Genomic DNA, 22,739 nt, shown 5'->3' on the forward strand with positions numbered 1-22,739 from the left:
CTGGGGATTAAGTTATAATTCTTCAATCACAAGATGAAAATTTTTAGACATCAAGAGAGGCATGTGAATGCCTTTCTTGACAATAAAAAACAGGACACCCTTAGAGATAACCAATTATTACTTTCTTGACAATCTCTTTAATTGAAATGGAGAAAGCAGTTCAGCAGACTTTCTAAACAAAGAAGAATGTCTAACAAAACATTTGTAGCCAGTACATATTCTCCTTCCTCATTGCATTGTGTACACAGCTGCCCCTGGGAAAGGGGCACTCAGGTCTTGGTGACATTTGCTCCTAAGTCACAAGGATCTCAGGCTACTAATTCCACCTTTCCCGCAAGAATGACAAATTGCTCTTTCTTGTCTTCAGGGGCCATAGTGAGTATGTAGGGGTCCTAAAGACTCCCCTGCTGTTTAGAAACAGTACTGTTTCTCAAATTTGCATTATAGCCTAGGGTAACCAGCCCCTAAGATGTCCCCCAATCATCTCTGCCTCCTGGTATTCACACCCTGTGGGGTCCCTCCCACAGTGAATCTGAGCCCGTCTGTGTGACCAATAGAATCTGCAGAAGTGACAGTGTGTGTCTTCCAGGGATTCATCATAAGGGGCAGCGACCACCTGCATTGGTCTCTTGGGTCTCCAGCTCTTGGGGAAGCAGGTCACCAGGGGAGGGGACTCTAAGGCAGCTTGTTGGAGAGGCCCAGTTAGGCCAAAGAGAACACCAGCTCAGCAGCTCTGGAAGTGAGCTGCCTAGGAAACGGCCCAGCCTGCAACTTTGTGGGAGACCCCAAGCCAGAGCTCGGCTCCCACATTCCAGACTCACAGAAACCGTGAGACATAGTAAATGATTATTGTTGTTTTTTTTTTTTAAAGTTTTGGAGTAATTTGTTAACTAGCAATCGATAACTAATGAATATGCAAATCTCTTTGAAGGGACAAATGACTTTAGACCTCGTATTAATTATTTTTCATTTTTTCCTTAAGTAGTACAAACGTAAGGAATTTATATCCTTAGGCTCATCGCTTTTATACAAAAGAAATTTTAAAATCTAATCTAGTACAGACGCTACAACAAAACAATCCAATAAAAAGCCAGTCATTTTAATAGAGGATCGTTTTGCTGGAATTAAACTGGTACTGACGTGCCTAAGACATCTCCTCTCCCGCCCGGGTCCCACTGCAGGTGCGCGCACCTGTGCTGCTCGCAGCCTCCCCGCGCCCGTTCGAAACTGGGGCACGTGGGACTTTACCCTCCATTGGACCGTAGCTGCCCGTCTCCACAGCCTGATCCCATGGGCGCGGCCTTACTCCTCCCGAGTTCCTAGCGGACGGAACCGGGCAGAGAGCCGGGTCCACCTGCACCAGAATTGATGATACTTGACGAGTCTTTCCTGAAGACACAGGTAACTGGGCTGCCTCGCCCTGCACTTCGGGCCAAGGAGACGTCAGCAAGCTCCCATCTCCCACACGAGATTGGCATTCAGCAGAAGGGAGCTCGGCGTGACTGAAAATGAGAGTTCTCCCTCAGATCTCCTTTAAATCTTAGGCAACTGGCACCCTTCACGTCCGCTGTGTTCCGGTCCCGGGGTTGGGGCGGCCCCTGAGCTCAGCGTCGTCCAGCGCTACCTCACCTCCGCCAGCAGGGGGCAGTAGGCGCCGAGAAGGGATGCACGTGCTCGGTGTGGGGCCTCGCGCTTCGTATCCGCGACCGCTAAGCGTGACGGAAGAGAGTGCGCAGCGTTATGGGAAGAGTGTTTCTTAGCGTCCGGGTCGCGGCGGCGCTCCCCGCTTGAGCCCAGAGCAGGACTTCAGCTCCCGGCTGGCCCGCGGGAGCGGGAGGGGACGCGAGAGAAGGGGGCGGGGCCAGTGAGAGAAAAGGTAGGCGGGCCTGAAGGGGGAGGCTCAGCCGAGGGGGCGGGGCTCTGGCTGCCGCCCGCGGTCTGAGGAATCTGAGGCGCGGGGCCGCGAGCGGAGAGGCCCCTGGCCGGCGGCAGGCCCGAGGAGGGCGTTCCCGGAGCGGTTGCGGGGGAGTCGGCCACCACTCCTCGACCTGTCTCTGGCGGCTCCCTTCGTCTCCGCCGGGACGCGGGAGAGCCCGGCGCGCGGCGGGGGCGCGAGGTGGAGCCGGCGGGGGGCGGCCAGTGCGAAACTGGCTGGTGCCAGTTTGCAATTCTGCACCTCTGGCTGCGGCTGCGCTCCCCGCCGCCCGCCCGCGCCTCGGGGGCCGGCCCGGCAGGTGAGGCCCGGGGGCCGCGCGGGCGGGGAGTCCCGGGCGGCGGGCGGGCCCGGCGAAACGGCCCTTTTCATTACCGGAGCGTGGAAGTCCCCCGAACTTGGGGCCGCTCCTCACCTCCCCGCCCTTCCCGTGGGCCCCTCCTCCGGCCGTCCCCAGGCCTGGCCCGAGTGGCCGGAGCCCCGGCTGCCCTTCAGCCCCACGAGCCGCAGCCGCTCGCGCCGGGCGCCGGGCGCCGGGCCGCCGGTTTGCCTGCTCCCTCCGCGAGCTGTCGGTTCGGTTCGCTCAGGGCTCGGAAGTCTGAGCGCCGCGTCTAACGTTGATGCGTGTCTTCAGAGGTGGCCGGGTTTTGCTTTTAAGGAGTAACTTTGCTTGAAGGGTACACAGTATTCGGTATTCTTTGCAAACTCTGCGATGGGAGTCGGTTCAGCAAATCTAGATATGAAATAGGGCGTGAGTGGAGTTGTTCCTGGGAATTTGGTTTGCAAAGCCTCCTGATGAAATATGCACGAGATTATCAAGATTTTTAACGATCCTGTCCGTCTGCGCTAAAAGTTACCCTCTTGTGGGAAAGAAGGCTTTGTGCATGTTCGCCTTCCCAGCTTAAGAAACAATGCTTTGCCCACCGCCCAGTGGATTTTTTTGTTGTTTTTGTTAATGAACTCCACCACTCTGAACACTACTTAAGGTTACCCCCTCCTTTTTTTCCTTTTCTTTTTTAAGGTCTTGCCCTAAGACATAGAAAGAAGCTTAGAAGGCAGTTTTAAAGATGAGGTAATAGTTGTTTTTTTTTTAACTACACTGGGGATTTTTTTTTCTTGCCACTACTCCCCCAAACAGTTGTTCTGTTATCTAATATTTTTTTTAACATTTTTATTGATTTATAATCATTTTACAATGTTGTGTCAAATTCCAGTGTTCAGCACAATTTTTCAGTCATTCATGGACATATACACACTCATTGTCACACTTTTTTCTCTGTGATTTATCATAACATTTTGCGTGTATTTCCCTGTGCTATACAGTGTAATCTTGTTTATCTATTCTACAATTTTGAAATCCCAGTCTATCCCTTCCTACCCTCCACCCCCTGGTAACCACAAGTCTGTATTCTCTGTCCATGAGTCTATTTCTGTCCTGTATTTATGCTTTGTTTTTGTTTTTGTTTTTTAGATTCCAAATATGAGCGATCTCATATGGTATTTTTCTTTCTCTTTCTGGCTTACTTCACTTAGAATGACATTCTCTAGGAGCATCCATGTTGCTGCAAATGACATTATGTTGTCGGTTTTTATGGCTGAGTAGTATTCCATTGTATAAATATACCACATCTTCTTTATCCAGTCACCTGTTGATGGACATTTAGGCTGTTTCCATGTTTTGGCTATTGTAAATAGTGCTGCTGTGAACATTGGGGAGCAGGTGTCATCCTGAAGTAGATTTCCTTCTGGATTCAAGCCCAGGAGTGGGATTCCTGGGTCATATGGTAAGTCTACTCCTAGTCTTTTGAGGAATCTCCACACTGTTTTCCATAGTGGCTGCACCAAACTGCATTCCCACCAGCAGTGTAGGAGGGTTCCCCTTTCTCCACAGCCTCTCCAGCATTTGTCTTTTGTGGATTTTTGAATGACGGCCATTCTGACTGGTGTGAGGTGATACCTCATTGTAGTTTTGATTTGCATTTCTCTGATAATTAGTGATACTGAGCATTTTTTCATGTGCTTTTTGATCATTTGTATGTCTTCCTTGGAGAATTGCTTGTTTAGGTCTTCTGCCCATTTTTGGATTGGGTTGTTTATTTTTTTCTTACTGAGTCGTATGAGCTGCTTATATATTCTGGAGATCAAGCCTTTGTCGGTTTCACGTGCAAAAATTTTCTCCCATTCTGTAGGTTTTCTTCTTGTTTTATTTCTGGTTTCTTTTGCTCTGCAGAAGCTTGTAAGTTTCATTAGGTCCCATTTGTTTATTCTTGCTTTTATTTCTTCTAGGAGAAAATTTTTGAAATGTATGTCAGATAATGTTTTGCCTATGTTTTCCTCTAGGAGGTTTATTGTATCTTGTCTTATGTTTAAGTCTTTAATCCATTTTGAGTTGATTTTTGTATATGGTGTAAGGGTGTGTTCTAGCTTCATTGTTTTACATGCTGCTGTCCAGTTTTCCCAACACCATTTGCTGAAGAGACTGTCTTTATTCCATTGTATATTGTTGCCTCCTTTGTCGAAGATGAGTTGACCAAAAGTTTGTGGGTTCATTTCTGGGCTCTCTATTCTGTTCCATTGGTCTATATGTCTGTTTTGGTACCAATACCATGCTGTCTTGATGACTGTAGCTCTATAGTATTGTCTGAAGTCTGGGAGAGTTATTCCTCCAGCCTCTTTCTTTCTCTTCAGTAATGCTTTGGCAATTCTAGGTCTTTGATGGTTCCATATAAATTTTATTATGATTTGTTATCTAATATTTTTGAGAATTAGAATTGAAAATTTGCAATTCTGAGATGGCTCTATGCCTTAACTTATAAGTAGATAGTATTGAAACTCATTGTTGTAATTGGAGTTCTTTATTTCGGTAGCAATCTCTGAAAATCCTTTTCTATTAGACAAACCACAAGCTCTTTGAAAAGGTTATTTGTGTCACCTGAGTCAAATTAAGATACCATTTAAATGATTTAATTGAAAATGCAATGTTACAGGGCATTTAACCTGTTAACAGATTAGGCTTTTCTGTTTTGTTTCTTTAGGGTTTTGTAAGGTGAGCTGAGGAAAGAGTGCCATATGTAAAAAATGTTTTGTAACGTCTGTTTGTACTTTACAAGTTTGTTTTGTTTTGGTTTTTAGGGTTTTTTTTGGTTTTGGGGGGTATTTTTGGATAATGAATGAACTCTACTGGAAGCTACTTGTAGAGCTTTCTTGGGATATTTATGACCTGTGTACCTTTTAGGGTCCATAAACAAGCAAAAACCCAATAATCAAGCTTAAAACTCAGTAGGTTAGCCTGGAAATTTCTTAGTTTCTTGTGATAAGTTTTTCCCTATCTCTTAGGTCATCATCTAGACACTATCTGCCATCCAATGAGACCAGGCTAGATTAAGGAAATTAGGAAGTAGACCTTGGAAAGGGACAGGGCTATCGGTGAAGAGATCAGTACTCATTACATAAATTAACTTTGACCTTAGTTGGATATCGTGCATCTAGTCAAGTAACAGAGTATTTTCATTCTAAGTGAAATCTTGCAGACTCCTTTCCTTTTTCACTTGATACTTTGAAAACTAAAAGCAGTAGAAACATCTTTTTTTCTTTTAATTTTTTTTTGAAGGGGAGGTAATTAGGTTTATTTGTTTATTTTAATGGTGGTACTGGGGCTTGAACCCAGGACCTCCTGCATGCTAGGTATAGCTCTACCACTGAGCTATCCCCTTCCCCCAGAAGCATCTTGATTGTTAAAATTCCCCACAGCTGCTTTTCTCATTGTGTTGTCACCACTTCAAACTAAAACATCTGAGCATTTTTACACTCTGCTTATCTCTTAAGCCTGAAGCGAGAGAGAAAACCCAAGATTTTGTTAAGTGTTCTTCCTTTGAATTAACATTTTAAGATTTAGTTTTGTTCTCTTTACTCTTCTGCCTTCTTTTGTCTTCAGTCTCATTAAGTCATGGCAGTCTTTTCTGAAAGGGAGATTTACCTTCCCTGAATATTGAAAAAGGCCCTCTGACTTGCAGTTGATTCGACAAATATTTGGGCGCCTTCTCTGTGCCAACTCCTGTTATAGCTGTGGAATTACAGCTCAACCAAGATAAAGCCCCTGCCCTCGTGCAGTTTACGATTTAGAAGGGGAGACAACATAAGAAAACAATGATTAAATGTCATAGGGGAGAAAGACAAGTGTGGTGACAAAAATAAAGCAGTGGAAGAGGATAGAGAAGGATGTGCTCTTGTTTTAAATAGGGCGATTGGAGGAGGCCACTATGTAGAAGGGAGGATTGGGCAGGAACCTGAATGCAGTGAGCCGGTCACCTTCACCCCACCCCCACCCTGTGCTTGTCTGATGTGGTGGCTCACCTTAAGCAGGTGGAGCACAGACAGGAGAACCACTGGTGAGGAGGAAACAGGGCTCCTGCTGGGAAACGCAGCACCCCTGGGGTGAGGAAAGCGGAGGCAGAGACAAGCATTGGGCCAGGGAGTAGAGATACAGGAGATCTTGATTAGAACACATTGGTTTTGGGTAATGACTTCACAGGAATTATTTAACAGTTAATTTAGAAAAACGATGTGACAGAAAAAGCCTTCTGTTTCTAGGATATTTGGAAAGAAGGGAACCAAAGACAAAGGAAAGAAGCCTATCTGCTCAACAAATGCTTAGAGCGCCAGGTATGGTGCTAGGTACCTAGTCCTTGCTCTCAAGGAGCTCGCAGTTTGTTGGAGTAAGTCAAAGGTCAAAGACAAATTGAGCTGGCTCTGCAGTTTGGCCTGGGGCTGGTTTGTCCAAAATGATCCTTACATGCCAATCTTGTCTCTCTGTTTTGGTTTTCTTATTTATAAAATGATGACCTGATAGGGTTATTGTGAAGATTCGGTTAATAAAACACCCAGGACAGTGCAGGATTCGTAGTGAACACCCTGTGAATTTTAGGGAGGAGCGGTAATGTGACAGTGGTGGACGCTAGGGAAGTGTTTTGGGCGGGACCTGAAATTGGCAAGAGCACACTGGCAGTGTGTGTAATTGTCCTCTTCCATAGATCTGTGAGGAACTTGCATATTTTCTTCATTTTCAAGATTTCTGCCCATCTGTGATTGATGCCATCTGAGAGCATGTACACAAGAGTGGAACTTTTGTTCTGATTTTTAAGAATCTTTGTGCTTATTTTGTTGGGGTTTTTTTATTGAAATGTAGTTGATTTATAATTTTAGTTTCAGATGTACAGCATAGTGATTCAGTTATACATACACATACATATATATTTTTTCTTTTCAAATTCTTTTCTATCATGTTATTACAAGAAACTGAATATAGTTCCCTGTGCTGTACAGTAGGTCCTTGTTGTTTACCTATTTTAGGTATAGTAAATTTATAGTATATATATATATATTTTTACATATAGTAAATGTATATATATAATTTTAAATATACTATATGTGATGTACCTGTTAATCCCAAACTCCTAATTTATCCCTCCCCCACCATCTCCTCACTACATGTGAAGTTAATGTCATGCAGATGCTTGCTAGCATCGTGTTTGCCACCTGGATATTTTGGTCTTTAATAAACTTTTGGATGTCCACTTCCAGTGCACAGTCTCGCAGTTGCCAGACTCTCAGGATATATTATATGTTAAAGAAGAGAAATGGTCATTGCCTTCAGGAAGCCTGGGTGGGGTTTTAATTATTCTTAACATTATGAAGATTTGTTTATTGCTATGTATTTGCCATCTAGAACAGTGATCTTAGGAGGTGCTCAGTAATTTGAAAGAATGAACTAAAAGAATAAAATTGGCAAAGTATGAATCTTGTCACGTTTCATGATGATCTTACAATGGAATTTTTTCTTATTAAAGTAAAACAAGTGCTTTATAGAAAAATTTGAAATTACTTTTTAAAAAGAAAAATGATCTGTACTGAGCAGGTTTTGAATGCACATAAATATAAAACATGTTTGGGGGAATTATTTAGTATTTAAAAAGAGTTGTTTGTTGGATTTATAATGTACATTCAGAAAAAGTGCATGTAAATGTGAGCTTGATGCGGTTTCACAGATTGAATACACCCAACTAATCAGCACCCAAGTGAAAAACAAGAAAACTACCAACATGTCAGAAGCTTCCTTTTTTTTCTTTTTGTTTCTTTTTGGTTTTTTAGGGGGAGGGTGGGTGGATTTTTGATTACAGATTCAATTCTCCTGACAGTTATAGGTCTATTCAGATTTTCTATTTCTTTGTGATTCAGTCTTGGTAGTTTTTTAAATTTTTCTAAGAATTTGTGCAACTTATGTAGGTTATCCAATTTGTTGGCAGACAATTGTTCATAGTACTGTCTTCTAATAGTTTATTTCTGCAGAATTGGTAATAATGTCTCCATTTTCTGTTTTCTTTTTGGAGGGGGAGGTAATTAGGTTTACTTGATGGAGGTACTGAGGATTGAACCCAGGATCTTGTGCATGCTAAGCACGCGCTCTACCACTTGACTTATACTCTCCCCCATTTTTACCCTCCCACCCTTAAAAAAATTCTTTTTAATGGGGGAGGTAATTTTAGATTTATTTACTTATTTTAAACAGAAGTACTGAGGATTGAACCCAGAACCTCGTGCATGCTAGGCATGCGCTCTACCACTGACCTGTATCCTGCCTGCTAGAAGCTGCCTTTATGGTCCCGTCTGTCACTGCTGGCAGTGGGAACCACTACCTGTTCTGTGATGGCATAGATTTGCCTTCTTTTGTATTTTATATAAATGGAACCATGTGCCTAGTTCTTACAGCCTGCTTATCTTAATATGATGTACAACTGCATTCGGTATGTTTAAAACATAATTTTAATGGCTGCATAGTATTCTAGGATACAGATACACCGTAATTTATTTAACTAATGCCTTTTTTGTGCATGAATGTAGTTTTCAGTTTTTCACTATTAATAAATGACACTGATCGATAGAGATCTTTCAGTGTATCACTGATTATTTCTTTACAATGTGCTCTTTAGCCGTGGAATTGCTGGACAAAAGTTATGTTGTTCTGAGGTATTTGGGGTTTTTTGGTTTTGTGGTTTTTTTTAAATTTGAGGGGGAGGTAATTAGATTTGTTTGTTTGTTTGTTTATTTACTGGAGGTGCTGAGGATTGAACCCAGGACCTCGTGTTTGCTGAGCACCCACTCTTCCACTGAGCTATACCGTTGCCCCAGTTCTGAGCTATTTGATATAAGTTGGCGAATTTTCCTGCAGAATACTGTACCAAATTACTTTGCTACCAGCAGCAGAGGAAAGTAGCCATTTCCTTGAAATAACTATCAAAATTCCAGCCATTCGGGTATTAAAGTTTAAGAAGATAATTTGTCCATTTGAATCTAGGAGAAAAGTGGTATCTCGTTGCTCTAATTCAAACTTGATTCCTAGTGAAATTAAAACTTTTTCCATAGGTTTGTTGGCTATTTGTGTTTCTTCTTCTGTAAATTGTCTTTATTTCTTTTTGCCTCATGTTTACTTCTTAGTTTTTTTGTTTTTGTTTTTTGTTTTTCTGTTTCCAAAAACCAGAATCAAACTAGGTGCCCTATACTTGTGACATTGAGTAGAGGGTGACAGAAGTATAGAGCCCAGTCCTGGTGAGGGGACTGGGAAGCTGGGCAGCAGTCTTACACAGGCAGTTACTGAAAATTCACTTTGGGCTTCATACTGTGTAACACAGCACTCCCAGGTGTTGGACTGATTTACATTGATGGTACATGGTAGAAGAAACCAGGTTTTTTTGAGATATGATTGACAAATTACATTAGTTTCAGGTGTATAGCATAATGATTCAAAATACATATGTATTCTAGAACAGTCACCACAGTACGTATAGTTAACATCCATCCCTGCATATAGTTACAGACTTTTTTTCCTGTGATGAGAACTTTTAAGATGTGCTCTCATTAGCACCATTTAAATAAACAATACTGTAGTCACTGTGTTGTACTTACTTGTTTTATAACTGGAAGTTTGTACCTTTTGACCCCCTTCATCTGTCAGGCCCACCCTCTACCTCTCGCCTCTGGCAAACACCAGTCTGTTCCCTGTATTTGTGAATATGGTGTTTTGTTTTAGATTTTGCATATGAATTAGATCATATGGTATTGGTTTTCATCTGACGTAATTACTCTTAGCATAATACCCTCAGGTTTCATCCATGTTGTTGCAGATGGCAGGATTTCCTTCTTTTTTATGGCAGAATGATATTCCAATGTGTATAGAAAACACACCTTTCTTTCTTCATTCATCCATCAGTAGACACCTGGTCTGCTCCTGTGTCTTGGCTTTTGAAAATAATGCTGCAGTGAGCAAGCCTGTGTTTGTTGTCACACGTAGCACCCCCACTCATGTATCTTTGCTAGTGAGTGTTTTCGTTTCCTTCAGCTAAATACCCAGAAGTGGACTTGCTGGATCATCTCTGCTTTTAGTATTTTGAGGAACCTCCATACTGTTTTCCACGGTGGCTGAACCAGTTTACATTGAGACCAGCAGTGCACAAGGATTCCCTTTTCTGCAAGTCCTCGCCCAACACTTGTTGTTTCTGGTCTTTTTGATGATAGCCATTCTAACAGATGTGAGGTGAAATCTCACTGTGGTTTTGATTTGCATTTCCTGATGATTAGTGGTGTTGAGCACCTTCACACTTACCTGATGGCCATCTGGATGTCTTCTTTGGAAAGATATCTATTCAGATCCTGTGCCCAATTTTAAATCAAATTCTTTGGGTTTTTTGCTCTTGAGTTATATGAGTTCTTTATATGTTTTAGGTATTAATCAGATATATGATTTCCGAATGTTTTCTCCTATTCAGTAGGCTGCCTTTTCATTTAGTTGATGGTTTTCTTTGCTCTGCAGAAGCTTTTTAGTTTGATGTCTCATTTGTTTATTTTTTGCTTTTGTTGCCTTTGCTTTTAGTGTCAAATCCAAACAATCATCGCCAAGACTGATGTCAGGGAGCTTACTGCCTGTGTTTTCTTATAGGAGGTTTATGGTGTCAGGTCTTACATTCAAGGTTTTAATCCATTTTGAGTTGATTTTTGGGTGTGGCGTAAGTTAGTGGTCCACTTTCATTCATATTTAGCATGTCCTTGCCCAGTTTTCCCAACACCATTTGAGACTGTCCTTTCCCCCATTGAATGTTCTTGGCTCGTTTGTTGTAAGTGAATTGACCATACATGCATGGGTTTATTTCTGGGCTCTCTATCCTGTTCCATTTATCTGTGTATCTGTTTTAATGTCAATACTGTACTACCGTAGCTTCGTACTATAGTTTGAAACCAGGAAGCATGGTGCCTCCAGCTTTGTGCTGCTTTCTCTAGTTTGCTTTGGCTGTTTGAGGTTTTTGTGGTTCCATACAAATCTTAGGATTGTCTGTTCTATTTCTGAAAAATGCCATTGGAATTTTGATTAAAATTGCATTGAATCTGTAGGTTTCTTTGGGTAGTTTGGACATTTCAACAATATTAATTCTTCTAACCCATGAACATAGAATACCTTTCCATTTACTTTCATCTTCTTCATTTTCTTTCATCAGTCTGTTATAGTTTTCAGTGTACAGACCTTTTACCTCCTTGGTTAAATTTATCCCAAGGTATTTTATTCTTTTTGATGTAGTTGAAATTGGAATTGTTTTCTTAAGTTCTCTTCCTGATCATTTGTTATTGTATAGAATTTTGTATCCTGTAACTTTACCAAAAGTGTTTATTCATTCTAGCAGTTTTTTGGTTGAGTCTTTTAGAAACCCTTTTTTCCATATATCTGGAAGTAGTTCTCTAAAAGGTCAAAATCTGCCATGTACCTCTCTTCTGCAAGAAAAAGAAACACATGTAAAGTAAAGCAGTTCAACAGAAGCAGCTTAGACAGGGATTAGAAGCAGAGAGGATTGGCAGTGGCAGAGAAGAGGAATAAGATCAAAAAGTACTTTACAGCTGTAACCCGTGAGGTTTTCACGTACCACGTGGGTATCTTCATAGCCACTCATTTATTTATTTATAGAAGAATTTTCTTTGGCAGTGATATGGAGAAGTCTGGGAGAAACCAGTAGGGTAGGGTACCCTTGTAGGTCCTGGTGAGACACTCTGAGCAGAAGCTGTGGCTGGAATGAAGGATGAGAGAGAGAGATTGAAGACATGTTTAAGATGATTTTGTCATCAGGAGGTGGTTAAAATATGTCTCATATAATCCATCCCTAAAAGATTTATCTTGATTACCCATCACAAATAAGGTAGTGATGTTTGGCATTTAAAGGGATGTTTCAATTATTTTGAAATTTTACTTTTGTGCAACAACCTTGTTTTCTTGCAGTGTCAGATAAATGAGGCATTTAGGATACATACAATATTTGCTCTTCTAATCTTTGAAAACTTCTTATTCTTTGGAGAAGACATTTTGAAACAGATGAAATAAAGACTTTTTCTTGGTATCAGTTTTCTCTGATTAGGAAATTGAGGCACAAAGGATTTAAATAACTTCTTACTGATATAATGTAGCGTGTTGGCTTTAGAATCCATGTCAGGTGTGTCTGGTTACTGCATTTGCTTCGCTTCTGTCAATAAAACGTCCTTCCTACTAATATGTCTCTGAAAAAGTTGGGGAGCAGTGGAATGAATTATCACTGCCAGTTTTACATAAGCATTGAAATTATTCTCCCTTGAAGAAATAATCAACTTGCTTTTGTTGTCTTTTGCCTGAGTACCTAGATCCTACGGTGTATGAGAACATCGCATTGAGTATAGTAAAGACCTCTGGCCTTCAGTAAGTTATTTTTGGAAACATTTTGAAGGAGTTTCCACCCCTGGAGGGAGAGATGAAATGGGGTCCATAATCAGAGCTATATATAAGCTTTGAGCTCTCCAGCTTTGACACTGGTGATGAAAAACAGGAACAGAGTATCTTTCCCTCTGTCTTTTTCTAAGGGCAAATTTTAAAAATGTAATCCCACCCATTAAATATGACAGTAAAGAAAACAAGTTATAAAAATGACAACAAAAAATGACTTGTTACTTGATTTTTTTTTAAAACTAGAAATGTTTTTCCCTCCTTCATTCTTTAGAATATTTAAGTGATAAATGTTTACTGGCTGTAGAATTTATTGACATAGATAAGCATTCTGATTCTTTCCAGTAGTCCTTCAGTTTCATTTCCTGAATTTAATAACTAATATTAATGTGGGACTTCACCATTGAAAGCACATTGATTGTTGCAGTTAGTGGTTGTTGAATTCCTCCTATTTGCCTGGTACCAAACCAGTACCTTTATACACATTATCTCGTTTAATTTTTACAATTATGAGAAGTATTATTGTACCCATTTCTACTTAAGGAAACTGAGGCTCAAGAAGTTAAATAAAGAGCCAGGATTCTGACCACAGTCTAATTGACTCTTACTACCTACTGTTGTATGGTTTATGCCACATTGACTTTCCAAACATCCTTCTCAGACGCACCTTATTTGCTTTGAAGAATTTACATACTTATGTGAGCATGGATGCATACTTAGGTGTGGAAGCAAAAAGACTCTACACCAAAATGTAGAAAATGAAAAAAAAATTGTATTTGGTTGTATTTTCTGCAAACATGAACATAGGTTCATATTATAATAAACATTTTTATGTTACATATTGAACTTAACAGTCATCGAGACATGACACTTCTGATTTATTGTTGCTCATTTCTAGATCAACTGACCTTACTTCCTCAGTGGAAATTGAGTCACTATGATGTGGTGGTTGGTGTGCTGTCTGCTTGCAATAACCATGAACTTCGCAACGTTATAAGAAGTATGTGGCTGAAGCACTCACTACAGCATCCGGCACTGAGCCAGCGGTAGGTTTCCTGATTTCACACCCTGCCTGATGTGCTGAATAAGTGTCCAAAAAATCCTGTTCTTGCTTAGTCCGAGATGTTAATTCAGATATGTGGCCTCCTTTCCTGGGAGAAGTGGCTAATTTGTTTTGTTTTTCCTCCATACAGAGGGCCCAAAAAGTCAATTTAACCAAGGTTTGAAGCCGAAAGATAGTTGGAGAAGAATATATTCATTGGTTAACATACCTCATTTGAAAAATAATTTTCAGGAGGGGGGCCATGGTAATTAGGTTTATTTACTTATTTTTGTGGAGGTGTTGGCAATTGAACCCAGGATGCTAAGCACTCACTCTACCAATTAAGCTATACCCTCCCCCAACATACCTTGGTTTTATAGATACCTAGTTTGGTTTGTTTTTGTTTTTTGGCTTTTTGGTTTTTTTCCTTTGATTTAGACTAACAATTCTTTAAAAGTTCTGTCCTGGGTAGTTCTCTGTTAGACACGTGTGTATCTATACATGCTTTTAACTAACTTTACAGAGATACACCTGACTTCCTTCAGTACTGTAGTGCCGGGTAGTTGTGTGGTCTGCGGTTTGTGTAGTCTGCCCTGCTCTTCTTCCTGAGCACCCTTCCAGGCCCGAGCCTTGGTCACACATCACACGTTGAATTTAGGTGACTCCTTGATCAGTTAGGAGCCCAAGGCCTTAGTCTTCTCAGGGAAACCAGCCTCTGAAGATGATGTAGTGAAGGCTGGTGGAAAAGTGTGGAAGTCTGGGCTTCTAGTTATGTGACGATACCTCTCTGCTAGTGTGAAGTCACTGATATGCAGAAAAGGCCCTGAGGGTGGCATTAAACCTGCACATTTGTGACTGAGTACCACTACAAGGGAATTGCAGTTGTGAATTTTCTTGTCACCAGTAGTGAACATTTATAGATTTCCTGCCTAACTCAGAGCAGCTTCCATTCCTCTTCAAGATGGGTTTCTGTAGTTCATGATCGCAGTGAGAACAGAAGCCACTGGCCAGCACATGAAAGGACTGAGAATCATCACTCCTGCCAGAACCACTTGGAAAACCTGCACTTCCTGCAGTCTCTCCTGGTGCAGAAAATAATGACCCCTCTCTCCCAGGTGCTCAGACCAGAAACCTCGGTGTTTTGTTGCGAATGGAGGAGGAAGTCCCCCTTGTGGGGTCTTCATGGATCATTCCACCAGGGCAATGAAAACTACCCTGGGAGAGGGTCCTGAGAGGGTGGCATAGCGCCATACAGGAGGAGTGTCCAGGGAGCGGGCTCAACAGGTAGGTGGGGTGCCGAGAGAGAGGACTGCAGGCAGGTGCCTTTATTTGAGGTCAGGGTGGAAAGTACAAGCAGAAAGCATGAGGACACTTCTTTGTTGGGCTTGGCAGTCACTGGGTCACTCCCAGGATGGGGCAAGGAGGCAGGGCCCAGCCTTGTCCCCAGTGCACCCAGTCATCTGGAGAGGATGCTCACAGGTCGGGGTGTTGAGGCATCAGGAAAATACAAGGTTTTAAAATTTTACAAACTCTGTTACCTCATTCTTCTTTGTCTCACATGCCACATCCAGTCCACTGGCGTATTTTCTTGCTGTTGCCTGTAGATCATATCCAGAGTCCAACTTCTCACCACCATTACCACTACTGTCAGAACCGCTGTCCTGGTCTGGGCCACCATTACCTCTCACTTAGATCATTGCAGAAGCCTCCCAGTTTGAATTTCCTGCTTCCACCATTGATCCCTTATGTTTTATTTTCTGTACAGTAGCCAGAGTGGTCCTTTTAAGTGAGTCTAATTATGTCAGTTTTCTGCTTACACCCCTCTGCTGACTTCTCTTCTTGCTCAGAGTGAAATCCCAAGTCTTCACTGTGGTCTTTGACCTCATCTATATCTACATCCCCTGCACTGGCCACCCTGCGGTGACTCAGTATACTAAATGTGCTCCTGCCTCAGGGCCTTTGCACTTGCTGTTCCTCCTGCCTGTCCCACTCTTCCACTGCTTGTCTGTGTGGCTCACTTCCTCACTTTCCTCAGGTCTCTGCTTGGATACCACCTTAGCAAGCAGCACCATATTAAATAGTACCATTCCAACCTTGTCCTCCCTTACTTGGCTTTATTTTTCTCTATAAGTACTTATCACTGACTAGCATGTTTATTATATTTAGTTGTATGTTTATAAATTGTTTGTCTTTCCCTAGTGGAATATGTGTTATGAGCCTAGGGGCATCAATTTTTTTCATTGATGTATTTCCAGCACCTAAAACCCAACTTGGCACAGAGTAAGGTACTCAACAACTATTAAGGGAATGACTCGGAGCTAAATATAATGAGTAAAATGGACATTTCAGGCAATCACCAGTAATTTATGTATTATCATAGTATATTTTCTTTAAATTTAGTAAGCTTGGTGATTTGTTTTATAAAAATGGTGGGATATTTGTATAGAGACAGATATTAGCTAAAAACTTCTTCCTAGGGCAGAGTAATTTTGTGGATCTAGTAAGACTATGGTAATTAAAAAAACAAATTTTGTAAATATCTGCAATAATTTAATTAACAGATTTATTCAAGGCTGTTTATACTTTTATTCTAAACGCTGGTTGTTTATAAAAGGTGTTCTGCCTTAATTGGTCATTAGTAAAAAGGAAGTGTTTACATTTCTGTGCTTCTGGCTTACTTTCAAATCTTGCATTTCACTGAAGGAGCCAGATTCTACATATATTTCAAAGACATTATTTAATTAGAAGCCTTTGTACTGAAGCTGTAATTTCACAAGGAGTTATTGAGTGCTATGTATACAGGTAGTGTGCTGTGTGTAGTGGATACACAGGTACAGGATAGGCTGAGTCTGCATGGGGGCTTGGAGTTGAGAAGAAGGAAATGGGTGTAGCAATGTAATAAGATGTTCTGTGTGCCTGTGGTAGAAACAGGTGTGAAATAGCCTGGAGTGTTTGGGAGACTCCTTACAGTCCTGTGTGGCTGGAGTGCAGAGCTCAGGGCGAGGGTGGAGAGCCCGAGGGAAGGGGAGAGGGGCAGATAAGGAGGCTGTCACCGTCACCGAGGGAAGGCGGGAGGGCTGATACCCGGGAGCGGCGCCGGTGCCCAGGCCGGGCAGGGGGTGAGCCTGTGCAGATGGGGGCTGCTGAGGGGATGGGCTGAATCCTTGACCTTTTAAGAAGTAACATAATTGAATGTAAAAGGAGGAGGCGGACTCGAGGGTGGTTGCCAGCTTCAAACATGAGAAAGAATGAAATCGTCAGTCAAGACAAAAAGCAGGCTTCATGGGGAGGGAGCCGTATGCAGTCCGAGATCCCTGCCGGCGGCGGCGGTGCACTGGGGATGCTTGGCAGCCGGCTCTCTGAAGAGAAGGCATGCTTACCCGTTCGTGCGTGTTTCCTGCGCGTCTTATCGCTGTGAAGGTGGCAAAGCGCGTGATGGAGCCATAATCACACGTTATACTCCTCCTTACGAAGTCCCATGTAGCCGACCGATTCTTAGGCTGCTTCCACTGCACTGGAGCCTCCTCACGGCTGCAGCTGACGCCTGTAGCTCTGACATGACTGTTCCCTGTAAGACTGAAGTGACAACTTAGCTGTGTGACAGGACTTTACTTTCAGTGAGGAAGTGAGTGACGTCTTTGCTGACTCAGATAATAGGTTTTGAACAATGGAAGAGTATTTCCTCAGTTTTTCATACTCTTCACAATGGAATGGCCACAAACAGGTCGCATTTTTAAAGTTACCGTTTTAATCATTTTCCAGTGTACAGTAAGTACATTCGCAATATTGTACAGTCATCACCGCCACCCACTTCCAGAAATTTTTCATCATCCCAAACTGAAAATCTTTGCCCATTAAACAATAACTCCCCACTGCCCCCTTCTGTCATCCCTGGTAACTTCAGTTCTACTTTCTGTCTATGAATCTGCGTATTCTGGGTACCTCCTCTAAGCGGTTCATATTTGTTCTTTTTTTTAACTTTTTTTTTATTGAGTTATAGTCATTTTACAATGTTGTGTCAAATTCCAGTGTAGAGCACAATTTTCCAGTTATACATGAACATACATATATTAATTGTCACATTTCTTTTGCTGTGAGCTACCACCAGATCTTGTATATATTTCCCTGTGCTATACAGTATAATCTTAATTATCTATTCTACATTTTGAAATCCCAGTCTGTCCCTTTCCACCCCCTTCCCCCTTGGCAATCACAAGTTTGTATTCTATGTCTATGAGTCTGTTTCTGTTTTGTATTTATGTTTTTTGTTTTTTGTTTTTTAGATTCCACATATGAGCGATCTCATATGGTATTTTTCTTTCTCTTTCTGGCTTACTTCACTTAGAATGACATTCTCCAGGAACATCCATGTTGCTGCAAATGGCATTGTGTTGTCGGTTTTTATGGTTGAATAGTATTCCATTGTATAAACATATCACATCTTCTTTATCCAGTCACCTGTTGATGGACATTTAGGCTGTTTCCATGTCTTCGCTATTGTAAATAGTGCTGCTGTGAACATTGGGGTGCAGGTGTCTTTTTGAAGTAGGGTTCCTTCTGGATATATGCCCAGCACCAGGATTCCTGGGTCATACGGTAAGTCTATTCCTAGTCTTTTGAGGAATCTCCATACTGTTTTCCACAGTGGCTGCACCAAACTGTTTTCCACAGTGGCTGCACCAAACTGCATTCCCACCAGCAGTGTAGGAGAGTTCACTTTCCTCCACAGCCTCTCCAGCATTTGTCATTTGTGGACTTTTGAATGATGGCCATTCTAACTGGTGTGAGGTGATACCTCATTGTAGTTTTGATTTGCATTTCTCTGATAATTAGTGATATTGAGCATTTTTTCATGTGTCTATTGATCATTTGTGTTTCTTCCTTGGAGAATTGCTTGTTTAGGTCTTCTGCCCATTTTTGGATTGGGCTATTTGGTTTTTTCTTATTAAGTCATATGAACTGCTTATATATTCTGGAGATCAAGCCTTTGTTGGTTTCATTGGCAAAAATTTTCTCCCATTCCATAGGTTGTCGTTTTGTTTTACTTCACATTTTTAAGTTTAACCTGCATTACTAACATTTTCTCCTTCACTAAATCTAGACAGTCAGCAAAACAATAAACCAAACCCTTATTTGTAGTGTTTGCCAGTTTCCATGGTGTCATGTTACCACCACAGCCAGTTTCAAGCTACTAACGTGATGTCTCTGACCACAGGGCCGGGGAGGACAGGCAGGAGCGCTGCGTTGTGGGATTTCCACCACGTGGGTACAGTCGGTGCAAATCAGCTCAGGAGCACAGGCAGGAGTGAGATAACTAAGAAGTCATGAATCCAATTATTTCCTCTGTTTTTAATGTACTTAACTGTAAGTTTATATAAGTTAATTTTTAATAAAGGCTGTGCTTCATAACCAGCTCATAGATATCTTGAGAACTTTGCAGTTGGCCCTGTGACCCAGTCAGAGCCACTGTCTTTGGGCCATCTAGGTTAAGATGTACCATGAATTGATGGATCTTTAACTTAGAAGTTGAGGCCAAAGTAGAGATGCCAATTCAGGAATCATTCTCAGACTAGTTGAAGCCTTGGGAATAAAAATTGTCCAGTGAGAGCAAGTGAAAAGAGTGAGTAAAGTGAGAAGAGGTCCCAGGGCAAAGCCCCGGGGTCAAACCCACACATACTGGACCAGCTGGGCGAGGAGAGTTGTGGAGCCCACTGAGCAGCTGCGTGGAGAAGGGAGAGAGCTCTTCTAAGAGCCACAGGAAGCTGCGTAGGTGAGGGCTGGAGAGCGTCTGCTGATTTAGCAGCAGATCACTGGCTATACTGATGGTAGACGTCTCAGCGGGAATGATGGGTATTGAAGCCAAAATCTGTTTTGTGAAATGAGCAACTAGAGGCTGCAATTTTAGTAGTTCCTTTGTAGGACTTCACTGTAAAAGAAAGGATGGGGGCCAGGGGGGATGGTAGGTAAACAGAAATTAATGTCCAGGCTTCATCATACTTATAACATGTAGGGAAGGAGCCGTGGGCACAGGTAGCTAGTGACGCAAGGTCAAGGAGAGGAGAGGACTTCCTCTTGGACAGAAAGACTAATCTTGAGGGGGAGGATGTAGCTCAGTGGTAGAGTGTGTGCTTAGCATGCACAAGGTCCTGGGTTCAATCCCAAGTATCTCCACTAAAAATAAATAAACCTAATCACACCCCCCCAGAAAAAACAACAAAGAAAGACTAATCTTGAGCAAAAGGAACACTTTCTGAAATAGAAGAAAGCCAGTAAAGAAGATTGCAGATACAGATGTGTTTGTGGGTATGGGCAGGAGAAGCTGACTTTGCTGTAGTTTGCCTTGAAAAGACATGAGCCTTTGCTGGTGGCCAGGCCAGACAGCTTCACGCTCACTTTAATATAGTACCACAGTAGAGGGCTTATGTGTAAGTCATTTGGTAGTTAGCAACTTTTGGTTTGCTGGTTCCCCTTTTTGCTAGAAGAGAAGCAGTTAGATTTCATCCTAATAAATACTTGTGTCTGAAAGTAAAATGAAATGGGCCTGAGGAAATGAGTGTGTGCAAGGGGAAGATCAATGACCGCTATTAACGCCAACACTTCTCAGTGTGCTTGTGAAGTTTGTAATAGGTGCTCGTGGCTGCCAAGTGCCTGTGGAAGACAGGGAGGATCCTTACTCCTGCAGACTCCTAAACATCACCAACCTAGGTGAGTCTTCCTTGTCCTCAGCCCTGCGACTCCATATACACTAGTGCCCCCTTATCCACTGAGGACCCAGTCCAAGACCCTACTTTGGATGCCTCAAACCCTGCATAGGACCAAACCCTGCAGGTACTATGTCTTTTCCTATTCAGAGAGACTGGGATAAAGTTTAAGAGACTGACAACAATAAATAATAAAATAAAACAGTTATAAAGACAAACTGTAATAAAAATTATGTGATATGGTCTCTCAAAATAGCTTATTGTACAGATGTAATGCCGTTTCCATTTACCTAAGCACTTATTATGCACGTGGCCATCATTTCGGCAATTTGAAGTGTGACAGCAAAATTAGCACAGATGTCTTTTCCTTCCTGGTAATGTCACAGATAGATTATTTGTTCTTACTGTAGATCTTAGCACCCTCAGCATGTTTTGTTTTTTTTCTGTCCTTATTAAGTGGACAACTTTCACCTTTTTACTTAAAGGAAGCATGTTATGGCTTCTCTTTGGTATATTCGAACTGCCACCGTCATTGCTCTTGTGCTTTGGGGCCTCACGGAAGTAAAATAAGGCTTACTGGAACACAGGCACCCGGACGCTCTGATAGTTGATCTGCTAACCCGAACAGCTTCTGAGTGTCTGTGGGTGGGATACACTGAACAGAGGGACGGTTCACATGACAGGTGGGACAGAGCTGGATGGCCAGGCATTTTGTCATGCTGCACAGAACAGCCTGCAGTTTAAAACTTAGGAATTATTTCTGGAATTTTCCACTTAATGCTTTCGGACCACAGTTGACTGTGGGTGACTAAAACCTTGGAAAGTGAAACCACTGACCAGAGGGGAGGAGTACTGTACATGTTTGATGTCAAGAAGAAGCTGAGCTGGAGAGTACAGTGGTCTATTTTTAGCAGACTAAAATTGAACTTTCATGAAAATTTATCTTTCATCCTTTTTGACAGACAGACTAAACACTCTGGGCATCTGTGAAGATTCTTTATAGATATGTGTAATTTTAGGATCCAGGAGAGTTTATTTTTTAGTATGATTCAGATGCATCTGGAAATCCTTGTGCATAACTAAATCCTGAATTATTGAATTTTAAAGTTATGGAAAACTGCTGATTTCACCAGCCTGTTGATTTATAATACCTTTGATATAAATATTGTGAATTAACTTTCTGTAAGAATTATTGCCTAAGCTTTTGCAAAAGAAATATAGTAAAACACATAGTAAAAAGAAACAGAAGACATAGGTAAATTTTTTTATTCCTTGCAATTACAATATTGTGTCAATTTCCACAAATTTTTTAACTGTATTTCAGTTAAAAAAAAAACAAACTTGTGGGAGTTCTGATGAGGATGAAGAATGATCCCAGTTAGGTTCTCTGTTACCAGGGAACCAGTTTTAGGAAGCTGATAACTGTATCTGTCTGTTTTATTAGTATTTCCCATTATGTTCAGCTGTGGTTCTAAGGGAGCTTAAACTTTTCCAAATCTTACATGTGCTGATTATGACTTCAGGTGTTTTAAGGTTTTCCACACCTATGTAATTATCCGCACCTTGCTTTTGCAGGCAGTGATAGTATAGTGGTTAAGAGCTCAGGCTCTGGAGTCAGGCTTCCTGGCTTAAGTATAGGCTGTGTCATTTTCCGGCTGTATGACCTTCAAAGAGTTATTTACCCCTGTGCCTCAGTTTCATTTTCCATAAACTGGGGATAAAAGTACTTAACCTGAAAGGGATTGACATGATGATGAAATTAGTTGATACATATAAAATAGAATAGTTCTTGGGACATGATAAGTGTTTATTGTTATTTTAAGGAACCTGCCTTTTTATAAATTGTGCTTCAATCAGCTTTTTTTAAAAAACAAATTGGGGACTATATTTTCAGGTCTATTGTACAGCAGAGGTTTCTTACTTAGGAGGTCTGTGAATTTAGCTCACATCATTAAATGTTAAAATTTTGTGTATAATTGTGTTTTTTAGGGGAGAGAGTCCTTTAGCTTTTCACTGGGGGCCCAAAGGGATCAGGAACCTAACAAAATGCTGTATTACTAATGATGTAAAAGTAGCTTAGAACAAATTATGTTTGAAATCCAAAACCAAACCAAACCAAATTTAAAGAAACCTTACCTTCAAATTAACCAGACTTTTATTTTAAATGCTACTATTCATTAGTAATAAAGGAGTGAAGCTTTTCTTTAACAGAAATTTTTCATATACATAATACCTAGGTTACCAGTTTTTTAAAATAGGTATAACTAAATTAAGATT

General features: G+C 41.4%; 1 protein-coding gene and 1 long non-coding RNA gene across 2 annotated transcripts in view; both read left to right on the plus strand.

Moving 5' to 3' along the window:
* The first annotated feature begins 1,368 nt into the window (after positions 1-1,368).
* LOC140691239 (UDP-GalNAc:beta-1,3-N-acetylgalactosaminyltransferase 2-like) overlaps positions 1,369-22,739 on the plus strand; it is a 67,297-nt gene continuing 45,926 nt past the window's right edge. Inside the window, exons 1-5 of the mRNA XM_072954252.1 lie at positions 1,369-1,401; positions 1,545-1,728; positions 1,953-2,234; positions 13,618-13,765; positions 20,366-20,466. Of these exons, the coding sequence (XP_072810353.1) occupies positions 1,369-1,401; positions 1,545-1,728; positions 1,953-2,234; positions 13,618-13,765; positions 20,366-20,466 (748 nt within the window). The remainder of the gene's footprint in view (positions 1,402-1,544; positions 1,729-1,952; positions 2,235-13,617; positions 13,766-20,365; positions 20,467-22,739) is intronic.
* Positions 2,532-4,855, plus strand: LOC140691296 (uncharacterized). The gene is made up of 3 exons (XR_012066897.1): positions 2,532-2,610; positions 2,955-3,005; positions 3,467-4,855. It is a non-coding gene; the product is annotated as an uncharacterized lncRNA (long non-coding RNA).

The sequence above is a fragment of the Vicugna pacos genome, chromosome 34 (assembly GCF_048564905.1).
Source record: "Vicugna pacos chromosome 34, VicPac4, whole genome shotgun sequence".
Lineage (NCBI taxonomy): Eukaryota > Metazoa > Chordata > Mammalia > Artiodactyla > Camelidae > Vicugna > Vicugna pacos.